Here is a 20,906-nt window from a genome sequence, read left to right on the forward strand (position 1 = left end):
GAAATAGTGAAAAGGAGGGAGGGAGGTAGAGAGAGAATGGATGATAACAGGCTATGACAGAGAGAGAGAGAGAGAGAGAGAGAGAGAGTGAGGGGGAGCATTTGCATAATGTCCTCCACCACAGTAAGTCCCTGAGGCTAGCCATGCTGGATAACAGAGGACCAATACTCTTAATTCAATCTCTTTATTTTTCTAATACTTCAGAAATTAATAATTCGTCCCCATTCCACCCCCAGCAACCCCCACTCGTCCGCAAAAGCACCGTGAGCATCCGGCTGAGCTGCCTAAGTTTGTAACTTTAACCCAAGAAATTGATGTGAGCAGGCCTTGAGGCAGACCTGCTAATGAATGGATAGAGAGAGAAAGAAGAAAGTTAAAAGATGGTCTTTTATAAAGTAATTTAAGAAAATCCTGTTAGCTGGATCAAGTACAAGAGTATAATTTCTCAAAATGGGAAAAAGAGGAGCTTTCGCGCCTCTCCCGCACACTTAATAACAAAATTAAGGAGGTAAAAAGATAAAGAGAGGGAATCAATTAGGCCGGGTCTGGTAAACAGTGCTAAGAGGGTGGGACGGCCCATGGAGGTGGGATGATGGGTGTGAGTGCTCACACCCTTAGGCGACACATTTCCACGCCACCTCCCACATTGACATCCTGACTGAAGAACTGGGCTGGGTGAGGCCACTGGGAGGAATCTCAGGACAGGTAGACACACACCTGTCCTTGCTGTCACGCTAGATTTTGTTCCTTAAAAAAAGAGGGGAACATATTTCACATGCCTGGTTATTCCCAAATCCATCTTGTCCATTAATTGATTTTTTGATTTTTTTTACATTTAATATTGTGCAACTCAAAACATATACCATAAAATGAATTTTTCTCAGCTTGATTTCATTTTTTCCCCTCCAGTCTGCCGTAGGAATCACTCACTAGAGCTCCGCTCCTTTCTCCTCAGGTGCATGATGGCACAGTCGTTCCCCTATGGCGGAGACATGGAGAGACACCCATCAAGTAGACAGCCTGTTAACCAGGCACTAAACACATAGGAGATAAGAGGAGATTATCAGAATGTTATTGTTCCAAAGCGGAGTCCTCTGTCACAGAGACCTGGCCGGGCTCAGTCAGTCAGAGAGGAAGGAGGGACGGATGGATGGTACAGTGTGTGTTTGGTGGTGGTGAAGATGATGGTGATTACTTTGGGGGAAAAGGATCCCTCGCTATCTCTTCCTTCTGTTGTAAGCATAACCTTGTCAGTGTCGCCTCCGGGGCTGAAAATCAGATAAATTTAGATGAAGTGTGTTTGATATTTGTTTTTAAAATCGCTGTGATTAGGATATTTTAAGTGTTGATGTGTATGTAAGTTTGTGAAAAATAGGGGCTGTGCATTTCATGAAATGTTTAGTTAAATCAAGTTTTGACCCTTAATATGCAGTTTTCTGCTTCTATTTCCCCTTAAGTAGCTTTTTTTAAGAAAAAAAAATGTCTTAGTCCACACTATCTGATGGTTTCAGAATAAATATAAATCATGTGTCATCTGCTTCCAATTCTTCATTTATACAGTGTTAATCTTTTACATTATATGTTACATGTTATATACTGAATGACATATTTAAACCCATGTTTTATGGCTGCACCACTTCATCAAAAGGGAACACTGCAGCTTGTCCATCATTTTATATAATTTTATACATTTAAACATTCAGCCTGACACATTTGGTGCCTTTATGAACTTTTCAGATGTAAAAAGTTCAATTGTTTAGCATGAGTTTGAAATGTCTGACCCGCCTGCCGCTTGATCTGGAGTTAAAATTATAAGAAGATTATATTATCATTTCTGTTTTTTATTAGCAATTAAAGCACTACCTCACACCTCATATCCAGATAACGCAGTCTGAGACATCAGAATTTAAAATTTTAATCAAATTATTTTTTTCTAAAAAACAACAACTTAAAATCTTTTTTAGTGATAACAAATCAGTGTGCATAAAATTATAAGTAACACCAAAATTTATTGTTCAGTTTATTATTTTATTTAGGTAAAAACATGGTGCAATTTATATATTTCCACTTACTGTTATAACTTATTACTATATGCGTCATCCATTATATCTTAAAGATTGGCTGCATATAGTAAATTACAACCAGCAAAAATTATTATAAAATGTAAAAAATCAAAATACGTTTGGCTATTGAGTATTAGATTCTATGGATACAGTAAATATATAATATAAATCTCTGTGTTTACCTTAGAGTGAAATGTGACCCTTTTGACCTTTCATCCAGTGTTGTACTTGCGTTCCACTTCCTCAGTAGATAAAAGTGAGGATGAATGGTCTCTGTGGGCACACCAAACACTGAGCATTATTTGATTCCGACTCCCCTGGGTGTTATGATGGGGAAATAATTGTACGTATTTGTATTTGTTTCTTTTTCACTGTGTGGTGCTCTGGGTAATTCTTAATACCTTCTAGAGATTATACGGTAACTCCCAAACTCCCATGATTATAATTAAGCCTGACTTGGTTATAAAATGAGCAAATAGCAATTTAGTTTTGCATCGTGTGAGGGAGCATCTCTGTGTGTTCCTCTGTTCCTGTGTCTCCATATATCTTTATATTTCTGAATATACTTTTGATTGTGCTCGACAGTTTGAATATGCACATGCATTGTGTGTGTGACTGTGTGTCAGGGGAAAGTGCTGCAGAGGAAAGGCATATATATACAGGAATGTTTGCTTGGGCATGGAGACTGCTATCATCTTCCTTCTGGCAAAAAAAGAAGAAAAAAACCCACAAACATTCCCTCATCCATTCTCTTTCTCCTCCTTATTCTCTATCTCGCACTCACTCTGTTCAGCTTTCTCCCTCTCTCTTTCTGTATCACTTACAAAGGCAGCCGTTTCCTCCAAAATGAGGCCACGTACGGAAGGTATGCAAATGAAATCATTGCTCGTGGATTAGAATGGGACACCATATACCCTAAATCATGATTGTCAATCATGGATGGGGATTAAGGGATATGGGCTCACAGACCTAAAAAAGCAACATTTCCCCCCTCAGGCAGATCCCCATTGTGAGGAGCTCTGAGGAAGAGAGGGCTCTACGGGGGAGGAAAGTAACACTGGAGCACTAGTGCCCCCTTCTGTCTGATGTTCACCGCACCATTTCATCATCAAACACCAGCCAGTCTGAACAGAAATAGAGGCTGGCACACACAAGCCTATTCATTTACATTCAATGTAGCCGCAGGCAAAAAGCTTGATTAGACAAATGCACATGCTTTGGTGATGCAGTGTTTCATCTTCAGTGGAGGAGAGAGAGACCTCATTTGTTTCTCTGGCATGTGTGCAGGCTTGGTTCAACATCAGTGGGTTAGGAGGGCCATAGGCCTTACAAACGTAACAGATGTTTGTTTGCCCTGTGAGTGAATGTGTTCAGCACTGAAGTCCCTGAACCATCAGAATCAATTTGTTCTTTAGACTGTCACTGTGTGATTTTAATATGTAGTGTATTCTTTATGCATGTGTATTTGTACATCTGCCAGTTTAGCAGCCAATTATGTATCATTTTAAGCATGCATGCATGTGTATTATATTAAAATAACAATATGATACACAGCATTAACATAACAATGTGATAAATAACTATGTTAATGTTAACTAACTACTAATAAGAATCATAAACATTAATAATAATACACATGGTTAATTATAATTACAGGTGATTAAATAGGCTTAATATGTGGTTAATTAGGAATCCTACTTTATATTTCAGAAGCAGTGCAGCTCCTCCTCACACAGAGACATGTTTAGTGGATTGTGTGTGCAGACCCTGGAGCCCTCAGCTAGAGTGCCAGTCTGTTCCTGTGGAGCAGTCAACCAGACAAACCCAGCCAAGAGAGAGCAAGGCACAGGCACCGGGCCAGGAAATAGCACTGGAAAACACTCCACTATGGCAGAGAATTAATAGTGTTCTTATAGGACAGAAGGCATGGGGGATAGCGAGGGGGGGAGTGGGGGGGGAGAGAAAAAGCACACTATTTTAGCATCACTGAATGGACGGTCGTGTACGATTGCAGGAATCAAGGAAGAGTTTCATTAAGCCCCATCAGACTAGACCTTGATAATGAGAAAAGTGAGCAAAGGAGGAGAGTTGGCACCATTCACATCCTGCACAGTGCAGCTCCCAGCTGCCCAAGACTGAAGGTGGCACAGCACCTGTGCCATTTTGGCCCCGGCATCGTATGGGCAGGAGGTCAAGGCCAGGGCAACATCTGCATCGCATCAGAGTGCCTGGCTGTGTGCCCAGGTCTCACAGAGAAATCCTAAAGAATAGATTTGAAAAGGCCCAGTTTATACTCTATTCTCAACTCAACTGCACAGTATTGTTACTATGATTCATACTATTTTTATGTTATAATCTAATGACTCTGATTCCATGTTACATGATTTATAAACACAGAATTCTATGAAAATACTAAGAGAAACCAACATTAACCTGCATGTGAAACCCAGACAAAGCACTCTGCGGTGCGTCAAGTCGCAATTACCTGACTAATTTTAACAGGGGGATCCTTAATTCCATCCCCGTGTGTCTGCTACACCTACACCACCTGAGTCATCTTTCCGATGGCGGGTAAAACAAACCACTAAAATTGATACGAGCCACCAGCCCACTAAAGAGCAAATCATTATACATCATTAGGTGAAGATTTAGTTTAAACGTGTTTAGTAGGAATTAAGCAAAGCTGTTGTTGACATGGATTGACTGCTGTAATGCTTTATTGTCAGTGCTCCAGGAGGCAGAGGGAGGGCCGGCCTAGTTCGGGTGGCAGCAATGCGCCGAAAGCAAGGATTTATGGGATGTTGGAGGACTAGCTGGCTATGCAGGAAGAGTGGAAAAAAACGGGAAAGTATGGTCAGTGATTTGGCAGACGAGACAAAGGGAAAGAGATGCATGAAAATTTGTAAACAATTTGAAAATTTGAAACAAAATCTGTTGAAATTTGAATTTAACTTGAATACAGATGGTTTTTTTTGTTGTTGTTTTTGTTTTCCAGATTCATGAATATGCACACGAGAAGGTCCTATTTAATTCTAGAGATCAGATAATCTGCGCTCTAAATGGCAGACAAACATTTGGATTTAGCTTTAGCTTTAAAAAAAAATCATAATACTTCAACTCACACTTGAAATCTGCATTATTAACTTCAATAATCCACTTGTTCCAAAACAAATACATCACTCATCCTAACATTGCTGACTGAACAGACTGTGATCCTACAGTAGCATTTTCCTGTTGTAGTACTTAAAAAGGTACTGCACAAAGCAAGGGGCATCAAATTGCAGATCGATACTGGAGGTGTATTGATAGCTGTCACTGCACAGGCAGTAGCAACTCAGGGCTGATTCAGGGCTTAGAAAGGTTTCCTGGTATCTGAATGACCGGAGGAAAACACGGTAAAGGTGCTTATTGAGTGTTACATGCTTTATGGAATGATGCTCATGAGAAAAAAAAACTCCTGCAGCAGGGAAAAAAGCCTCAACAAGAAGAAGAACCAAAGGTGGAACATGAACAATTTGTCTGTGGTTAATTCAACCGCACACAGGTTGTCTTCTCCTGTCCTGACGCCCCTGTGTTTATATGTGTTGCCTTCTTCATGTTTCTGAATGTGTACGTGAGAGCTGCTCAAACCAACGACCAAGAGAGGACAGTCTTATCCAGCTCTCCAGTGTTGACAGTATTACTAATCCCTTCCACCTGCTCAAACAGCCACCCCAAAAAAACACAGCCCTCCCCCTCTTCCATGTGCCTGCACTGGGATCCCTGGGGCCAGGCTGCGCCTCTGCCTTCGTCTCCACACCAGTTATCATCCCTGGCCCGGCTCCGCTCCCCCAACCCCTTCCTGCACCGCGCACATTAATCACCGCAAAAACAAATAGTTTTCAAATGTTTGGAAAAGACCCACTGTTTGCATCAGGGCCTAACAAAATAATTTTTACAAGCTATCCAGTTGTGATTAGGGCTGAGAGAATTGAATTTATGTGGCATTGATAATATTAATATTAGCCTAATTAATTATGTTGTTTGAACTTGCACAGCACTGTGTGTACCTTCTACACAACACTAACCAGCCGGAGCTGGAACCAAGCTCTCAGGCGTCTCTATCTCCCCAGTTCTCCCCCAGTCCATGACTACTGCACACAATTCATCAACTCGTAGATATCTAATCCCCTCTGGCTCTGCTCACTTCCTGAAGTCTAAGAAAGAACTTTACTCTGGTGGCAAGAATTCCCATGAATACTTGATGACTTCTACTGAAAGAAAGACAGTTTCATCTCACTTTGAAAGTGACATTCATGGAGAGAACTGGCCAAACTTTCTATTCATGGCTCCCTATTTAAGAACCATATTTAGAGCAGTGACAATAATAAAATGCAACATCTTTTTAATGAGTCACTAATTAAGATGAACAACAGTACATTGACAGCAGCTTTGCGTAGGAGACAGATTCAGGCATCGGCGACATGAACTGCCTTCTTTTATTTAGTGCAGAAGACAGTGACTGAGAACCTCAAATGAGCCCCCTCCAGTTTGTTTCCCTAATCAGCAGGGGTCAACATTTCAATGTCCCCGGACCCAGAAACACTGCAGATCCAGCCAATAATGTCTTTGGACTGTGTGCACTGCTGGATGAACAAGTGTTGATCTGTGCAATTACAGTGACACATACTCACTGACCCATCACACCAGTCATCTGAGCCTAAGAAGGGACCACCCAAACCTCCAGAGAGGTTCTTAGACCTGGTTATAGCTCAGATCACACTTTGGTCTCTGAAGGTCTCTTGACCTCTACTTTGTGGTCAGAGGCCAAAGGTTAGAGAGGTGGTCATGTGTCTCTCTTAGCCAGGCTGAGCTCTACCTCATGCTTGTTGGAGCCGTTCATTACAAAGGGTAGCTGCTCCCAATACACAGTGCTACTGCAGGCCTGACGTCTGACTTTACAGCCTGACTGACAGTCTCCCTTTACAGCAGCTTTAGGGTCTATTCCTGTGTACAAGTGAAGCTGCAGAATTTATATTTTTGGCACAATCAAAAAAAAAAAAAGAAAAGAAAAGAAAAAAAAACAAAACTTTTTTTTTTTTACATAAATTTTTACATAAATCAATGCTGTCCATTTACTTATACATGTGAGAAATGTTAGCCATGTGGATTGGTGGTGGATTAGTATTTAAAAACAAATGAATTCATAAGTCAATAGACATTTAAATTTCTTCAGTTGGAGAAATAAACTGTGACAAAAAAAGGTAAAATGCACATTTCCCACATTCAAGGAGCAGAGGCCTTTGTCTCAATGATTAACAAAGCGATCCCAGTATAGTCTGAATGCCGGGGCCAGGCCGATGCATTCTCTGAAGCAGGGATGGGTATCTCCAAGGTGCATCATCTCATCAAAGCATGGGTTACTGGACGGAGGGCAGCGAGGTGTTTAATCTGTCATTAACTGAAGTGTCGGCCCAGTCTGGCTGAACGGTAGTCCACTCTGAGCTGGACGAAGGCGTGCAGGAGGTTTCGGTCCAGACTGGTGAGCTGCTCACCTGAGCAGACCTGCTTCAGGTTGTCAGGGGCAACGACCAGCAGGTTACAGAGGGCGTGGAGTGTGTCAAAGAGCTGCAGCACCAGAGGGACCTGGAGGGCAGACAGGAAAGCAAACTATAAGATGCCAAGTTATTCCCTGCAGACGTTCAAGGCTGTAAGGACAAATGCTCTGAATGATAAATCGCATATTTCACGGTACTGTGTTGAAAGTCAACCTGCAGAATATAAGGAAATGACAGAGTTTGTATTTGTAAACAAACCCTGTCAAGTGAAGTCATTTATATAGCCTAAAATCACACATCACAATGCCTCAGTGTGCTTTACAATCTGTATTATGCACCACATTCTCTGTCCATAGACCCTCGATTCAAGGAAGGAATCAAAGTTGTATCTAACAGTCATGTCCAGGAGCATTGGACAATTCATTAAAAGTTATTTATCAAATAATAATGTTAAGCATTGGAAGTGAAGTATTACCTTTTGTTCTTTGGCATCTATTTTCCCAAACAGCACAAGTGGACACTTTAAACTCTGGGAACTTGCAATGACATTTTATAGACTAATGAATGGAGAAAATAATCCTTAGTAAAACTTCTCAAAGATTAGAGCATTTGGGTGAACTAACCTAACCAACTTCATAACAAACACAGGCAGAATCTTTGTCAGAAGAGCCATGTTTTGCCCTGTGACCAGTGTATCCTGGACCTATGCCCCCTTCGCTCACCCTGAAGTCCTTGGCGCACCGTCGGTATTCAGCCACGTCGCAGATGGCCAGCATGCCTCCCATTGAGCTGTAACTGTACTGCTGTAGGTGCTCATGGATGAGCCGGTGGAAACGAACGCCCAACTCCGTCAGCACTGTGTCCACATTTTTCCCATCCATGGACTTCCGCACGTGCTGCACCTGCCGACTGACGTAGGCGCATACCTTCGAACAGGCCTGCCGGGAAGGGATACACACAGGGACACATGGAAAATATGCTGACAAAAACAAGGCAAACAAATTCCAATGTTTATTCTGTGAGCTACAAGATATTTGCAAGTTGCATTTGCCAGTTTGTTTTGTTCTGCATGTGAGCCCAGTGGTGGAAGCTGAGGCCTTGTATCTCTTACTGTAGTGTACTGGATCATGACATTGTTTTCATCCTCAGGCCTGAAATCAGTCTTCCTCTGCTCTGTTGCCAAGATGTGCTTCATTTGTCCCACCATGCAGTTTAAAGTTCTGTGTGTAGCAGGAAAGAAATACACTGGAGAGACCATTCATTGTTTTTTTCTGTTTTTTTTTTCTTTTCTTTGCACATAACATGTAGGATGATTTAGTGCCACTGTATAAACACACTGACCTGTCGATTCCTGTGTCCAGTTTCACTTCCATCTGCTCAATCACCTCCTTCTTCTTGTGCAGGCACTCTGCCAACTTTGGAGATGAGCTGAAGACAGAGATTTTAAAAAGTAAAAATCAGAGATCACCCGTTCATCTAAAAATTCTTGATACAAATTCCTATCAAATTATTATTATTGATGAGACACAGTAGTAATAAAATATCTGAATATCGTAGAATATAACTGACCTTATTAGAGGCATTAGTTGGTCATTAAACTGCTTGTCAAACAAGTGGAAGATAGAGTTTGCTTGTTGAACCACATCCAGGAAGTACAGGTTGGCATTCTTGGCATCTGATGAGGGAATTGCTGTAGATCAAAGACAGAGAGAATAAGTCCAGACAATAATCCAAAGGGTAGGTAAAAAGGGTAAATCAATATGATCCACGCAAGCTTGAAAACAACTGTTACCTCTCTCAGTAATATAGTATGTAAACAAAAAAAAAAAAAAATTCACTTCAATGTTCTGTTTCAGCATCAGACAGTGGGGAGAAATTAATCAAACTATGGAGACATCAGCGTTGCATTTTTTAAGGAGACTAAACCTTGTAAGAACTGGGAAATGAAACATGTTTAGTTCCACTGTGGCTGCTTGTAAATGATAAGCTACCTCCTTTATTCAGCCACACAGAGTAGAATGTGAAGAAATGCCACAGAGGCACAACCTGCTTTGTATCAAGGTACCTTGAATCACTTTCTCTATTTTTTGTTAACTGCAATAAAATGTCTTGGTTATATAACTGTGTGGTATCCATAGCAACAAGTATCAGTGACTTCCTGACAAAGCAAAAGGCAGCAGGCACACGTAACTTTACCTGAATTATCGTATTGTATTTATCTGTATAAAGTAAAACAAATGTGGCAATGTCAAGCCTGATATTTGCCTTCAGGTAGTCATGGTGACTACATCACAACTGATGTGGCCAACAAATAAAAAAGCCACTGCAGAATCTACACAGCAAACCATTTAATCCAAACTCTCCTATTTGCTCTTGTGAGCAACCTGTTTTTGACAATCATAGGACAGGCAAAATTTGTGTATGTTTATCACTGACCCAGTATGTTGCTTCCCAGTTATGTAAAACAGAATAACTTTTGCTGTGACTTGAGCATGAACAAACTTGCATGAAGACGACTGTTAAATCCACCAATTTGTTGGATGTTGGCTGAAAATTTTCCCTCATGAGTTGACAAGAACTACTTTAGTAGTTTTAGTCTTGATGATACTGGATTGTCTCTTTGGGTACTTGTGCTATGTATACCTGGAAGAACCAAGTCCCTAATTCAGAAATGCACCAGTTTTTACCCAGTGTCAATGAGTTTGACGACATTACGGTTATAATGAGCTGAAATAGATGTACCTGAGAGGCCAATTTCTAGGGCATAGTCGATATGTTCCACACAAAGATGGTCAACCAGTAACAAGAAGATGGAGAAGGCGTTCTTGGGCAGGTCTGAAGGGTCTGAAAGCTGTGTCATACCAATCAGAAAGAAAGGAAAGACACTTAAATCCAGCAAGACTTTCTCTCTAAAATTACTTTTCTCAAAACTTGTTTTGATTAGCCTCACCTTGTGGCATCTTTCAAAGGCATGACGTGTCTCCTGCAGCAGGTTGACAACTAGCTCTGGGGACAGGAAGGTCTCCCCGTGGGTGTCAATGACAGGACCAAGGGACAGGTTGGTACGCTGTCTGATCCGTTCCTTCAGTTCTTGGATACTGTAGAAACACACAGCTGCTCGTTTTATATGACATATTCAAATATCTAATCCTGACTCGTCCTGATGTGTGAAAAAATGAGAGCTCTAACATCTGACCTGCCAGTGCCAATTGGGCGTTTCTGGTGATTCTTGGAGTCATAGTAGCGCTGCAGAATCGTGGCACCTCGAGTGCGGAGGTATTCCCTCTCCATGTCAATGTAGCTTTCCAGGTATGAGGAAAAGATGCTCTTTATCAGCTTTGAGAGGAAAGTGTGCTTGTCTGAGCCCAGGTTGAACTCTGTCAGCTTGGTGGCCAATGCTGTGGTCCTATTAAAAAAACAAAAAACAAAAAGACATGTAGAAATAAAAGTTGCTAAGTAGACAGGAGATGACTCAAAAACTATGCACACAACTTAAATACCTGGTGTAAAGGTCGTAGAGGTTCTTGAGGTATTGTTCTACATCAGAGTGTCGAGTCTCATCCAGTTTTTCCCTAACGTGGGCCTGCAGACACAAAGGCGTCAAATATAACATTGCAAATAATTCATGACTGAAAAAAAATATAAACAAAATGAAAAATAACATAAATACCTGTAATTTGTTTTCAAAGATGTTCTGGATGAGTTTGGCCATAACAGTCTCTGGGCTGCTGAAGACCTCGCCCACCTGCTTGTTGACCCTCTGGCAGAGGACAGCAGTGTCCTCGAATACATCATTCCTCATGTAGGCCCCCTAAGGAGACAAACCAAGGGTTAACCAAGAGTCTGTAAATATTACTGGCCAACAAGAGAGAGAAATATTATGTATAAGAGAAACTTTTTACACTTACTTCCTGACACTGCTTGATGTAGACATCCACACAGTGTGCGTAGCCCTTGAAGATAAAGAAGAAGTTACTTTTCTGCAAGATTACATCACCGAGGTGCAGATTCAAAGCAACATTTGAACATATAAGAAAACTTCACTGCCACTGAACTTGCATTTTGGAACAGGGTGTAATGTATAAGACAAGACAAATAGTTAGATTAAATATGGACTGCAAATCAAATGTAGACATCAAATATTATTCTTCTAGGTCACCTTGAAATGTAATAGAACTGCTGCCACCTCCCGCATACGTCCAATCTCACCCCTGCGCTGGGCAGCAGTGAACTCCTGGATTAACTGCCGCTCCAGGTCATGGTACTTACCTGGGCAGGAACACAAACAAACCCAAAGACACATAAAATAATATCATCACTTGAAGCTAGCTTCCATTTTATTTGTAATGGAGACTGTAATAGATGATGAGTTTTTCCTCAAACTTACTTGCAATTTTTGCCTTGACATCTGCAAATCTGTCACAAGAAAAGATCAAGTTTATCTTCAAAAAGAGAATTCTAAATTGTATCCCACTTTATAAGTATCTATCTATCAAATTCTAAAAAGTGTGTTGTGTGTTTAATCTCTGGAGACATTTGATACTGAATTAAAATGTTTTAATAGTTGATATGTACTGCGTTGGGCTTAAACGGTGAGAAATGGTCTACTGCATCACTAATACACCACCTTCCTCTTGTCTACAGCTGCCCTCTAGGATTCCTTACTCACCTGTCGAAAGGCAGCTCCTGGGCTATGAGATGCAGCTTCTGAATGATATCAGCAGCCTCCTTAATCTGAAGAAGAGAGAGAGAGGGAGAGAAAAAGACTGAGTGTGAGTCAGGTGAGGCAAAAAAAAGAAAGAGAGCACAACAGGTCCATGAGAAGTGGACATCCAGACAGAAAGCTGGCAGGGCCACCGGCAGTGTCTCCAGTTGGGGGATCATCATTTGAGAACAGCCCTCTTCCACCTTCCCATGTTGAACAGGGAGCTGATAACAGGCAGGCTGTGCTCACCTGGGCATCGACATCAGCAACAGCAGCAGTCCTGACTTAGCAGCACATCCAACTCTTTATTGGCATGCCTTTTCTGAATGGGCTGTAATCCCACAGGATACTAAATCGCCTTCAATAATCTGTCCGGCCAGGGATATCTGTCTTAAAAAAGGGGACCCTGTCGAGAACCCCCACTCCCCCTCCACCTCCCCCCACCCCCGACATACACACTGGCTGAAAAAGCCCCAGACCTACGAAAGGCCCGCCGTCCGCAACTCCTCTGTTCCCGCAGATGCCTGCCTCAGCTAACATCATTACTCTGCTCCCGTGAGGAGGATCCAGCCTTTCTGCTCGGCGAAGGTTTTCTAAGTATCTGTCCCCCAGCTAAGATTAGCTAAATCCCATGTAAGTAATGTAGCCGTCTCCCTGCAGTCAGGGTTTAGCAGCACTTGTCTCCACGCTGGCGGCCCAGCCCTCCCTTTCAGAAGGATTAGCAAAGCCATCCCCCTTCAGCTATTCACTTGCAGCTTTCCTCTTTCCCCTTCGTCTGGAGGTATGCTCAGGAAAAGGAATCTGGCCAGATATTTCTGCATGCCTCTCCGGAAAACTAGCTCCATCTTCAGCTCTCGTCTTTGGGATTGACCCACAGACTCTGCATTCTGCTCTGCATTCACTAATGATGCTGCTACTAACAGGAATTATTTTAAAGTATCCCAATCTCTCTACTGTTGCCTTCAAAACTGCAAAATCAAACTTTAAAGGGTCACTCATCTAACATCAACGTGTCGTCTGTGTAGGCAGGAATGAAGTTAAAGTGGGCATCTCATCTTCCCACACATGTTATCACCGCCCTTACATGTACCATAATGCCACAAGCTCTTCGCTGCTGTAATGTGACACAAAGCTGAGGACCAACCAAATTCTTGCTCCCAGACAACCTTCTGTAAATGCAATTAGGGTTGACATGCGCATGTTGACATCCATGCTAGTCAATCAGCCAACTATTGTCAGACAGCAAACGACAGTTTATTAATCCAAATTAGCCGAGGGATCCAACTAAAGGGATAAACTTGACAAATTAATATGGATGGTTTACCTCATAATCCTGTTCATTCTCACCTCCAGCAGTATCACGGAGGGGGGTCCTCGTCAACCGTCGCTCTCTCTCACACACACACACACACAGTTCCACTAAAGTGAATGGAAGAACTACATGCAGCATACTCACCTTGTCTGGATTGTTGAACACGTCACTGCGAAGGTCTCCATCCAAGAACTCGTTGAAGTAGGTCATCAGGCGCTGAGCTTCCACGGCCCTCTGACGAGGTGTGTTCACTCCCTCCAACTGGTCGCCAAGGTGACAAACTTTGGTTGCCACATAGCTGATGTGCTCATCAAGCTCCTGGAAATGCTGAAAGGCCACCTAAATTGACAAAGAACATAAGGGATGCAAAGAAAATACAAGGTCATTCTGCAATGTGATAAATAAAAACATTCAGGTGGGTTTCAATGGCTATCAACCAATGAACACACCTGGTTGCTTCTCTGCAATTCTTGCACTTTGTGGGCAAATTCCTTGGCCTCACGATGACACTGATGCTCAAGCTTCTCCACCCGCCGCTGGATCTTCTCATCCAACTGCTTCAGCTCCTCTATGTGGTTCTCAAATTCTTCCAACAACCTGCCACAGAAGAAAGAAAGTAAATCAGCATGCAGCAGATCATCAACTAACAATGAGCAAAAGTAGAAAAAAAATCCTCTCATTCTGGAAGAGTAATTGGGTACCACCAGGTTAAATCTGTCCCACTGACCTAACAGTTATAGTTATAGTTAGTTACAGCAGTGTGCTGAATGATTAAATCCCGGGTCCCCAGACTTAAGAAGCTCTAAAAACTAGCAACTTCGTCAGCTGCATTTTAAGTGCCATCAGGACTGCAGAGCAAATGTTCTAAGTCAGCACCACATTTCACAGAGTAGGAAACATCCCAAAATGATGAGTGTATAATCTCTTGACTAATTCCCTCAGCGCTGGCTACAGCTTAAAGACATCTCCCATCCCTTCCCAACAGACACTCATTCCCTGGCTGGTGACTCACAGTATGGTGGCCTCCACAGATATGTTGTCTCTGACTCCTCACTAAGAGCTTCCGAGGAGGTGGTGGCAACAGTTTTGTGGAGGAAGTAGATAAGGCAGCACGGATCCACAGTATAGTTAAACTGTTATGGCATTTTTGCTTACGAGAAATAACTTGGTCTTCGAGTGGAAACATAACAACAAGCAGCGAAAATACCTCGAAAAAATCTTGGGCATAGATATTTGATGTTTTTCTCCAGCCACCCATCAAAAATACCAAATTAGCATCAAAGAAACCACGATGAGCTTTAGCAAGTCCAGGAGGACTAACTCAGTTTCACTCTAATTTGTAGCAAGCTGATACTGACAGTTGGAAATAAATACATCTTGGTTTATATTAAAAAAAACTTTCAGCTTAAAACACATCTAATTATTTTCAAGTATTATGTTAAAATCAAATGTTTGCTCTTAATCTTTTTGAAAGTCGTCAGTGAATAAAGACAGTGGTTGTAGTAAAAGAAAACGAAAGGCTTTTGGGAGGCTGTGCGAAAGGGCACAATAAAATGCCAACAGATATAGTATAAATATAATAGATATCGTAGATTAAGAAGACTAATATTTTAATGTAAACATCTGCATGTGTTCAACTTCTGCTCAAATCAGCATTGGGCATAAATTAAATTGTGGAATAGGCCAGTCATACCAGACAAGTGCTTAGTCACAGAGAAGATCAACTGCATTACACTGCCAGCAGACAGGAGCGGAAGAGTTGTATTGCCCATTTATAAAGCCATTCAGTAAATCTCAATATAAAACAAAAGCAAGATTTTTTGACGAAAGAACTTGTCATTATCATATTAGCAATCAAGCTAAATGTAGATGCAAGACAATACAAGTCAGACAATTCATTTTATAGCATAACGTGGGATATAATTCATGAATGTGGAAAAATAGTTTCAAGGTATTGTCAACAAAATCAACCTGGAGTATTCTTCTGAGTTACAGACTTGTGTTCAGGGAAGGAAGATATTTGTAGTAAATCTAAATGACAATTGCCTGTAGTACCTTTTGGGGTCAAATGCCTCAGCTCCTCCTTTGGAGCCACCTCCAGGTGTCCTCCATGCCAACCTTTCAATGTACTCATCTGCATCAAAGGGCTCCTGAGAGGGATAAGTTATGAGTGTACCTCATATAAAAACATCAGCAAAACACCGACCCGAAACGCTACAAGAACAGATTTTACATTACATCTAATGACATTATACCCTGCTATAACATATTACTGCCTTTGTGTTGACTTTTACTGCACTCTGACAGTCAATATCATTAACGATTGCACAAATAACTCGGATAAACTGTATTAATCACCAATTATCTTTAGCTTACTACAAAAACAGACATTTCTCCCGATTTCTGAGTCACTAATTATTCTCCATTACACACGTAGCATGAACAGTACCATTAAGCTACCGTTAATGATAGTTAGCAACCTAGCTAGCCTCACAGCTAACACAGCTCTTCGGTGCAGCAGTCATTTTACCTCGAAGAGCTGAGCAGTTGTCGCCATGTTCAAGATTCAGCTGGTGGCGAAGTAAAGTGTAATTTAGAGGAAGGAGCTCAGAGTCGGCAGTACCGCCGACTTCCACATGGATTTGCTGATTTTGTACAGTTTTGCCCTTTGTTGACAGCTAGCTGGTTAGCAATCCAGCTTCCTGTATGGGTGGAGAAGGGTGGGGATAGCTGCTTGCAAGTGCGCAAGCGCGTGTGTCGGCTGATTGGTGGCGGTTGTCACGTGAAACAACAGAAGGAAGCGAGTCGCTGGGTTAGACAAACTCATAGTGAGGAATATCTGAATTTTACAACTTGCACTATATATGTTTATTTACATATTCATATCGCATATTGATATATTAATGTTGGAGTCAGAGAATAGTCTGTAAATTGAGAACATCAGTGCAGACGGACAAATGAGTGTGCGTGCTTTGTGGATCATTTCTCACGACAAGGGAGAAAATGTATCAATACGCTTTTCAAGGTATGTATCGTATCTAGTTATAATGCCTCTCATATCCCGCTACCTATATACAATAGTGTAGGGGACCCAAGCAGCGCTTGAATGATCTCTGTTGACATACTTCTTTCTGAATGTAGTGTTTTGTAATGTCTTGGGTCTCCCCCACAGGAGGTTTGCCACTGTGGAGCACCGTGCAAAGAGACTGGCAGGTTCCTCATATGTAGCTGTCCCAGAAGACAACACTGTGCTGCAGCTCCTGCTCATTGAGCTTGGGCTTTCAGAACTGGACAAGTCCTATGTGGCTCTCAGAGATGATTGCCTTCATTGTCAGCGATCACCGGCCCTGGAGCTGCGCGTGGATGGTCCTGGAAAGGGAATTCTGTGGCCAGTGTTGGCCATCTCATCAGGGCCTCTTATCCTAGTTTGCCTTCCTTTAGTGGATGCCCCCGCTGAGCCACGGCCACCCCTTGTCAGCCTGCTGTCTGTCTCCCAGAGCCTCACGCTCCTGGGAGGTCTTCAGACTTTCCTCCTCAGCCCAGGGGGTAAACCTGATACCGAGGGTCTGGCCTCGCGCCTGGCAATGCTGCCCTCTGTGCTCCTGCAGGTTTGTCCACTTGGCACGCCCCTGGATGTGCCGCCACTGGGACCACCTGCTACACCCACAGTTACCATCCCCACTGGGAACCAGAGGCAGCCAGCCTGGAAGACAGGGCTCCACCGCGGTCGAGCTGTGGTCAATGTGGCACTGATAGAAACAGTACGCTCTATGCAGTATGGTAACCGTAGCAGACAGGACCTGTGGGATGTTTTTGGCAATGTGACATGCAAAGTAAGTGCACAATGTAAAGAAAATTAAGTGATATTTGACTTTTTTTTCCTGTTAACAGTATTTTGCTTATTTTCTACTTCTTTGTCCTTCTGTCAACAGTGTGAAGTGGAAGGGGTGCTTCCAAATGTGACCGTGACCCTCACTCTGCCTCCAAATGGTTCTCCACTCCAGGACATCTTGGTCCATCCATGTGTCACCTCACTGGACTCTAGTATCCTGACTGCCAGCAGTGTGGATAACTATGATGGCTCAACTTTCTCTGGGCCTTATAAGTTCCCCTTCTCTCCTCCTCTGGAGCCTTTCAGACTATGCAGCTATACATCTCAGGTATAAAACATACATACTAACATACTACTAATCCCACACATTAGTGCCAATGTCTCAAGTGATTCCTGCAATTTTTCATTAGGTTCCTGTTCCTCCTATCCTTGGTTCATATCAACTGAAGGAAGAAGAGAACCACCTGCATGTGTCAGTAACCCTTAAACTTCATGAGAGTGTGAAAAACAGCTTTGAGTACTGTGAAGCACACCTGCCATTCTTTAACAGGTAAGCAACTCAAGAAGATGAAATCTTTTGGATCTTAGCACATGTCCGAGTTTGTTTCCTGTGGAGCAAAGAGGTGTATTGCCTCGCAGCCCTTGCAGTCTTTGAAGGTAAATTGTCATCTTGATATCCAATCAAAGAGTGATTCTAACAGATTTAGTGTTTACAACATTAAGAAATCAGCCTACTTGTGAAGAGAATTTGGGTAATAAACAAATATAATTTTCTTGTAGTTCAATTAAAAAAATGTTTTATTAACTACTGGTGCACCAGCCAAATCTACAGGTTTCAAACTCAACCATGTTATGTGCAGTAGTGGCATAAATTATAACTATTTGCACTAACATTTGCCTGTGTGCCCTGCGCTTTGTGCAGGGATCAGATGGGTGTTGTGGAAATGAAAGTGAGCTCTGGACAACTGGATGTCTCAAAGGAGAAGAACCTGCTGGTCTGGGCCCTGGGTATGCGTTGCATTCCTGAGCATCAATGTAAAAGCAAAATCACAACTGATGCAGCTGTATATTAGAAAAAGAAAATAATGAGTAATTTCTCCTCACTGACATTTAGGCCAAAAGTTCCCTAAATCTCGTGAGGTCACAATGGAAGGCAAGATCAGCTTTTCTGGGCCGACGCCAGGACCTGCTGACCCCCTCTGCACCGGACTTACTGCCTATATCAAAGTAAGATAAGACGTGTGATTAATTTTGGGACGTGATCAGATTTATGATTCATGATGTTCATTTACAGCCACATCACGTTACAGCTAATTTCTCATGAGACAAGGTCAAACGTGGGGATCTGTTAACGTGATTGTTAGTTGTGCAGTGTTTAACATGTTCATCATCATCTTTACAGTTGTATTTCAGCGTGCCTGACATGACGCTCTCTGGGTGCTGTGTGGACCAGCATTCGGTGCAGGTTTATTCCTCAGCCAAACCACGGATTGTAACATGTAAGTTCACCAAACAACAAAGTGTTTGTCGTATGCACATTTTCTAAAACTACAACATGGACCGTCTGTCTTATTTCCAGCTCGAGAACTTCTATCCAAAGAGTACTTCATATGGAATTCAACAGGACCTGCTCCAGTATCCTCTGGGCAGATGATTCTGTAGCAGGGATATGCTGGTGGGAAAAGCTGCATAGTTCACTATACTGGAGCAGGACTGAAAACACTGTCAAATATATACTGTGATCCAGACTGGATATGTGACCCCATAAAATGTATTTGTTACTGTCTGTTGTTACTGGAGAGTTCACAAATGATATAAAATGTTCATAGCAGTGTAAATAATTTGTAGATTTTACATTATCTTTTATATTAACAGGTAAAAGACGGCATAATTTCGCTTCCACTCAGCATAGTTCACAATGAGCAAACTTTGCCTGGCAAAGGTATTGATTTTGTTCATGGAAGCGTTCTTTTAAAAATGTACCTGCCCTGTAGTCCAACTTCTTTAATCCCCCAGCCTTCACCCACCCTCAGATTTATCCCATTGCAGACACAAGGGCCACCCGTTGCTCTGACAGTCCCACTTCAGTGACTCTCCATCAGCCGGATAATTAGCAGCTGGGGCCTTGTCATCAGCTGTTGTGGGCCTGGAGGAGAGGGGCGGCTGGGCTGTGAAAGGCTAGGCTGCTCTGGCCAGTGTCTCGGCTACAAAAGGCTCCTCTTTTAGAGCTGGCAGGAGTCCTTGCCCCCTTCCACCAGTCACTCCCCCCACCCCCTTTTGACCCTGTCCCCGCCCTGTCAACTAGTGGCTAGTTCAAACACACAGTCTCTCCAGTCAGACTGTGATTGAGCACTGACCCTCTGGCCTTTGAGACTTTAAAGCGGCCAGTCCCATTCAGTGAGCAGGACCTGCCTAATTGCTGAAAAGGTCACAAGGATGGACGTGCTTGGGTTGCTCTTGAAGTTGCATAGGTGCTTTAATTCAATTAATGAAGAACTTTAAGTACATGACTTTGATCTTTATGGTTGTAATAAAAAAAATCAGGGTACACCTTCGTTTTATAATCAGTATTTACATACAAAGAAACTATTTAAAGAGGGGCATTTACCTCCCTGTTTCTCACTGTTTACTGTTACCTGAAATTTGAAGAGTTTCATACTAGCACTGTTCCCGATGTGAATGCTCCACCTGAGTGCACTAAGTTGACTGAGTAACGAGCCGATGAAGGGTTAAAGTAGAGGAGATTGTAACCCACTATTCCTCAGTAGCCAGACTCCTCTGAGTGCCCTCATTGTCTGCTGTTGGCCTCTTGTGCCCCTTGCTGGTCCAAATGCTACATTCTCACGTGGATTTCCACTCAGAAGGCTGACCATGACCAATCCTCTGTCAATTGGAACCAATTGCTCACACGGCATCCTTCACCTTCTTTTTATGTAGCAGTGCGGAGTGGCAGACACCGAGACCTCTCGGCTCTCCCCCTCCACGATGATTTGGCTTTAAGGCCCAGTGTGTGTGGCTAGCGAACTGGAAAAAGAGAAGTTTTTTTTTTTTTTGGGCCACTCTAAATCTCCTCAGTATCGCAATATGTGGTCAGTCTGGCTCCTGAAGTCTGCAGTCAGTGACCTCTCACTGGCAGGCTTTGCTTTGTTGATTGAATAGCTTGCAAAGTAGATGGACTCATTTTAATGTGTTGCTCTGCTCCATTGCCTTCAGCTCCTACCTTTTGTATGTAATTCTACAGTGTTTTTCAGATTCATTTATCGTTTATTTCGTCATTGTTTGCTGTTTTATGCACACATACAGGAAAAAGGATTAACACCATTATATAAGAAGCAGAAATAAAACTCACATGGGCCAAAATAAACTCTTGAAAGTAAAGCAGCGGTGTGGATTGTCTTAAGTCATGTTAAAATATCACAAAGTTGTATAGTCTTAAGTGCCCATAATGGTCTTTCAT

General features: G+C 42.4%; 2 protein-coding genes across 2 annotated transcripts; one reads left to right on the forward strand and one right to left on the reverse strand.

The window, feature by feature from the left end:
* Positions 1-6,430: 6,430 nt before the first annotated feature.
* exoc5 (exocyst complex component 5) lies at positions 6,431-16,358 on the reverse strand. The gene is made up of 18 exons (XM_046412710.1): positions 16,148-16,358; positions 15,673-15,767; positions 14,067-14,214; positions 13,762-13,956; positions 12,270-12,334; positions 11,988-12,016; positions 11,760-11,869; positions 11,509-11,553; positions 11,271-11,411; positions 11,101-11,183; positions 10,797-11,006; positions 10,551-10,698; positions 10,343-10,451; positions 9,170-9,290; positions 8,942-9,028; positions 8,712-8,820; positions 8,323-8,538; positions 6,431-7,688 (listed from the first exon to the last, which is right to left on the reverse strand). The coding sequence occupies exons 1-18, from the start codon at positions 16,172-16,174 to the stop codon at positions 7,500-7,502; spliced, it is 2,127 nt and encodes a 708-aa protein (XP_046268666.1). The 5' UTR covers positions 16,175-16,358; the 3' UTR covers positions 6,431-7,499.
* A 19-nt stretch (positions 16,359-16,377) lies between these two features.
* On the forward strand, positions 16,378-20,827 carry ap5m1 (adaptor related protein complex 5 subunit mu 1). Its single transcript, XM_046412711.1, has 8 exons — positions 16,378-16,642; positions 16,790-17,450; positions 17,550-17,777; positions 17,860-17,999; positions 18,372-18,457; positions 18,564-18,676; positions 18,852-18,948; positions 19,029-20,827. Exons 1-8 carry the CDS (start codon positions 16,575-16,577, stop codon positions 19,109-19,111), a joined length of 1,476 nt encoding a protein of 491 aa, XP_046268667.1. The 5' UTR covers positions 16,378-16,574; the 3' UTR covers positions 19,112-20,827.
* The last annotated feature ends 79 nt before the right edge of the window (positions 20,828-20,906 follow it).

Source organism: Scatophagus argus, chromosome 15, assembly GCF_020382885.2.
Source record: "Scatophagus argus isolate fScaArg1 chromosome 15, fScaArg1.pri, whole genome shotgun sequence".
In the NCBI taxonomy this organism is placed as follows: domain Eukaryota; kingdom Metazoa; phylum Chordata; class Actinopteri; family Scatophagidae; genus Scatophagus; species Scatophagus argus.

Bases quoted from the DNA above. Each gene is read 5' to 3' on its own strand.
- exoc5 (XM_046412710.1), bottom strand. From the start codon at position 16,174: ATGGCGACAACTGCTCAGCTCTTCGAG. The intron at 13,957-14,066 runs GTGTGTTCATTG...TTGTCAATTTAG, and splicing joins AATTGCAGAGAAGCAACCAG to GTGGCCTTTCAGCATTTCCA. The intron at 11,007-11,100 runs GTATTTAAGTTG...TTTTTTTAATAG, and splicing joins CTCTACGACCTTTACACCAG to GACCACAGCATTGGCCACCA.
- ap5m1 (XM_046412711.1), top strand. From the start codon at position 16,575: ATGAGTGTGCGTGCTTTGTGGATCATTTCTCACGACAAGGGAGAAAAT. The intron at 17,451-17,549 runs GTAAGTGCACAA...TTCTGTCAACAG, and splicing joins TTGGCAATGTGACATGCAAA to TGTGAAGTGGAAGGGGTGCT. The intron at 18,677-18,851 runs GTAAGATAAGAC...TCATCTTTACAG, and splicing joins GACTTACTGCCTATATCAAA to TTGTATTTCAGCGTGCCTGA.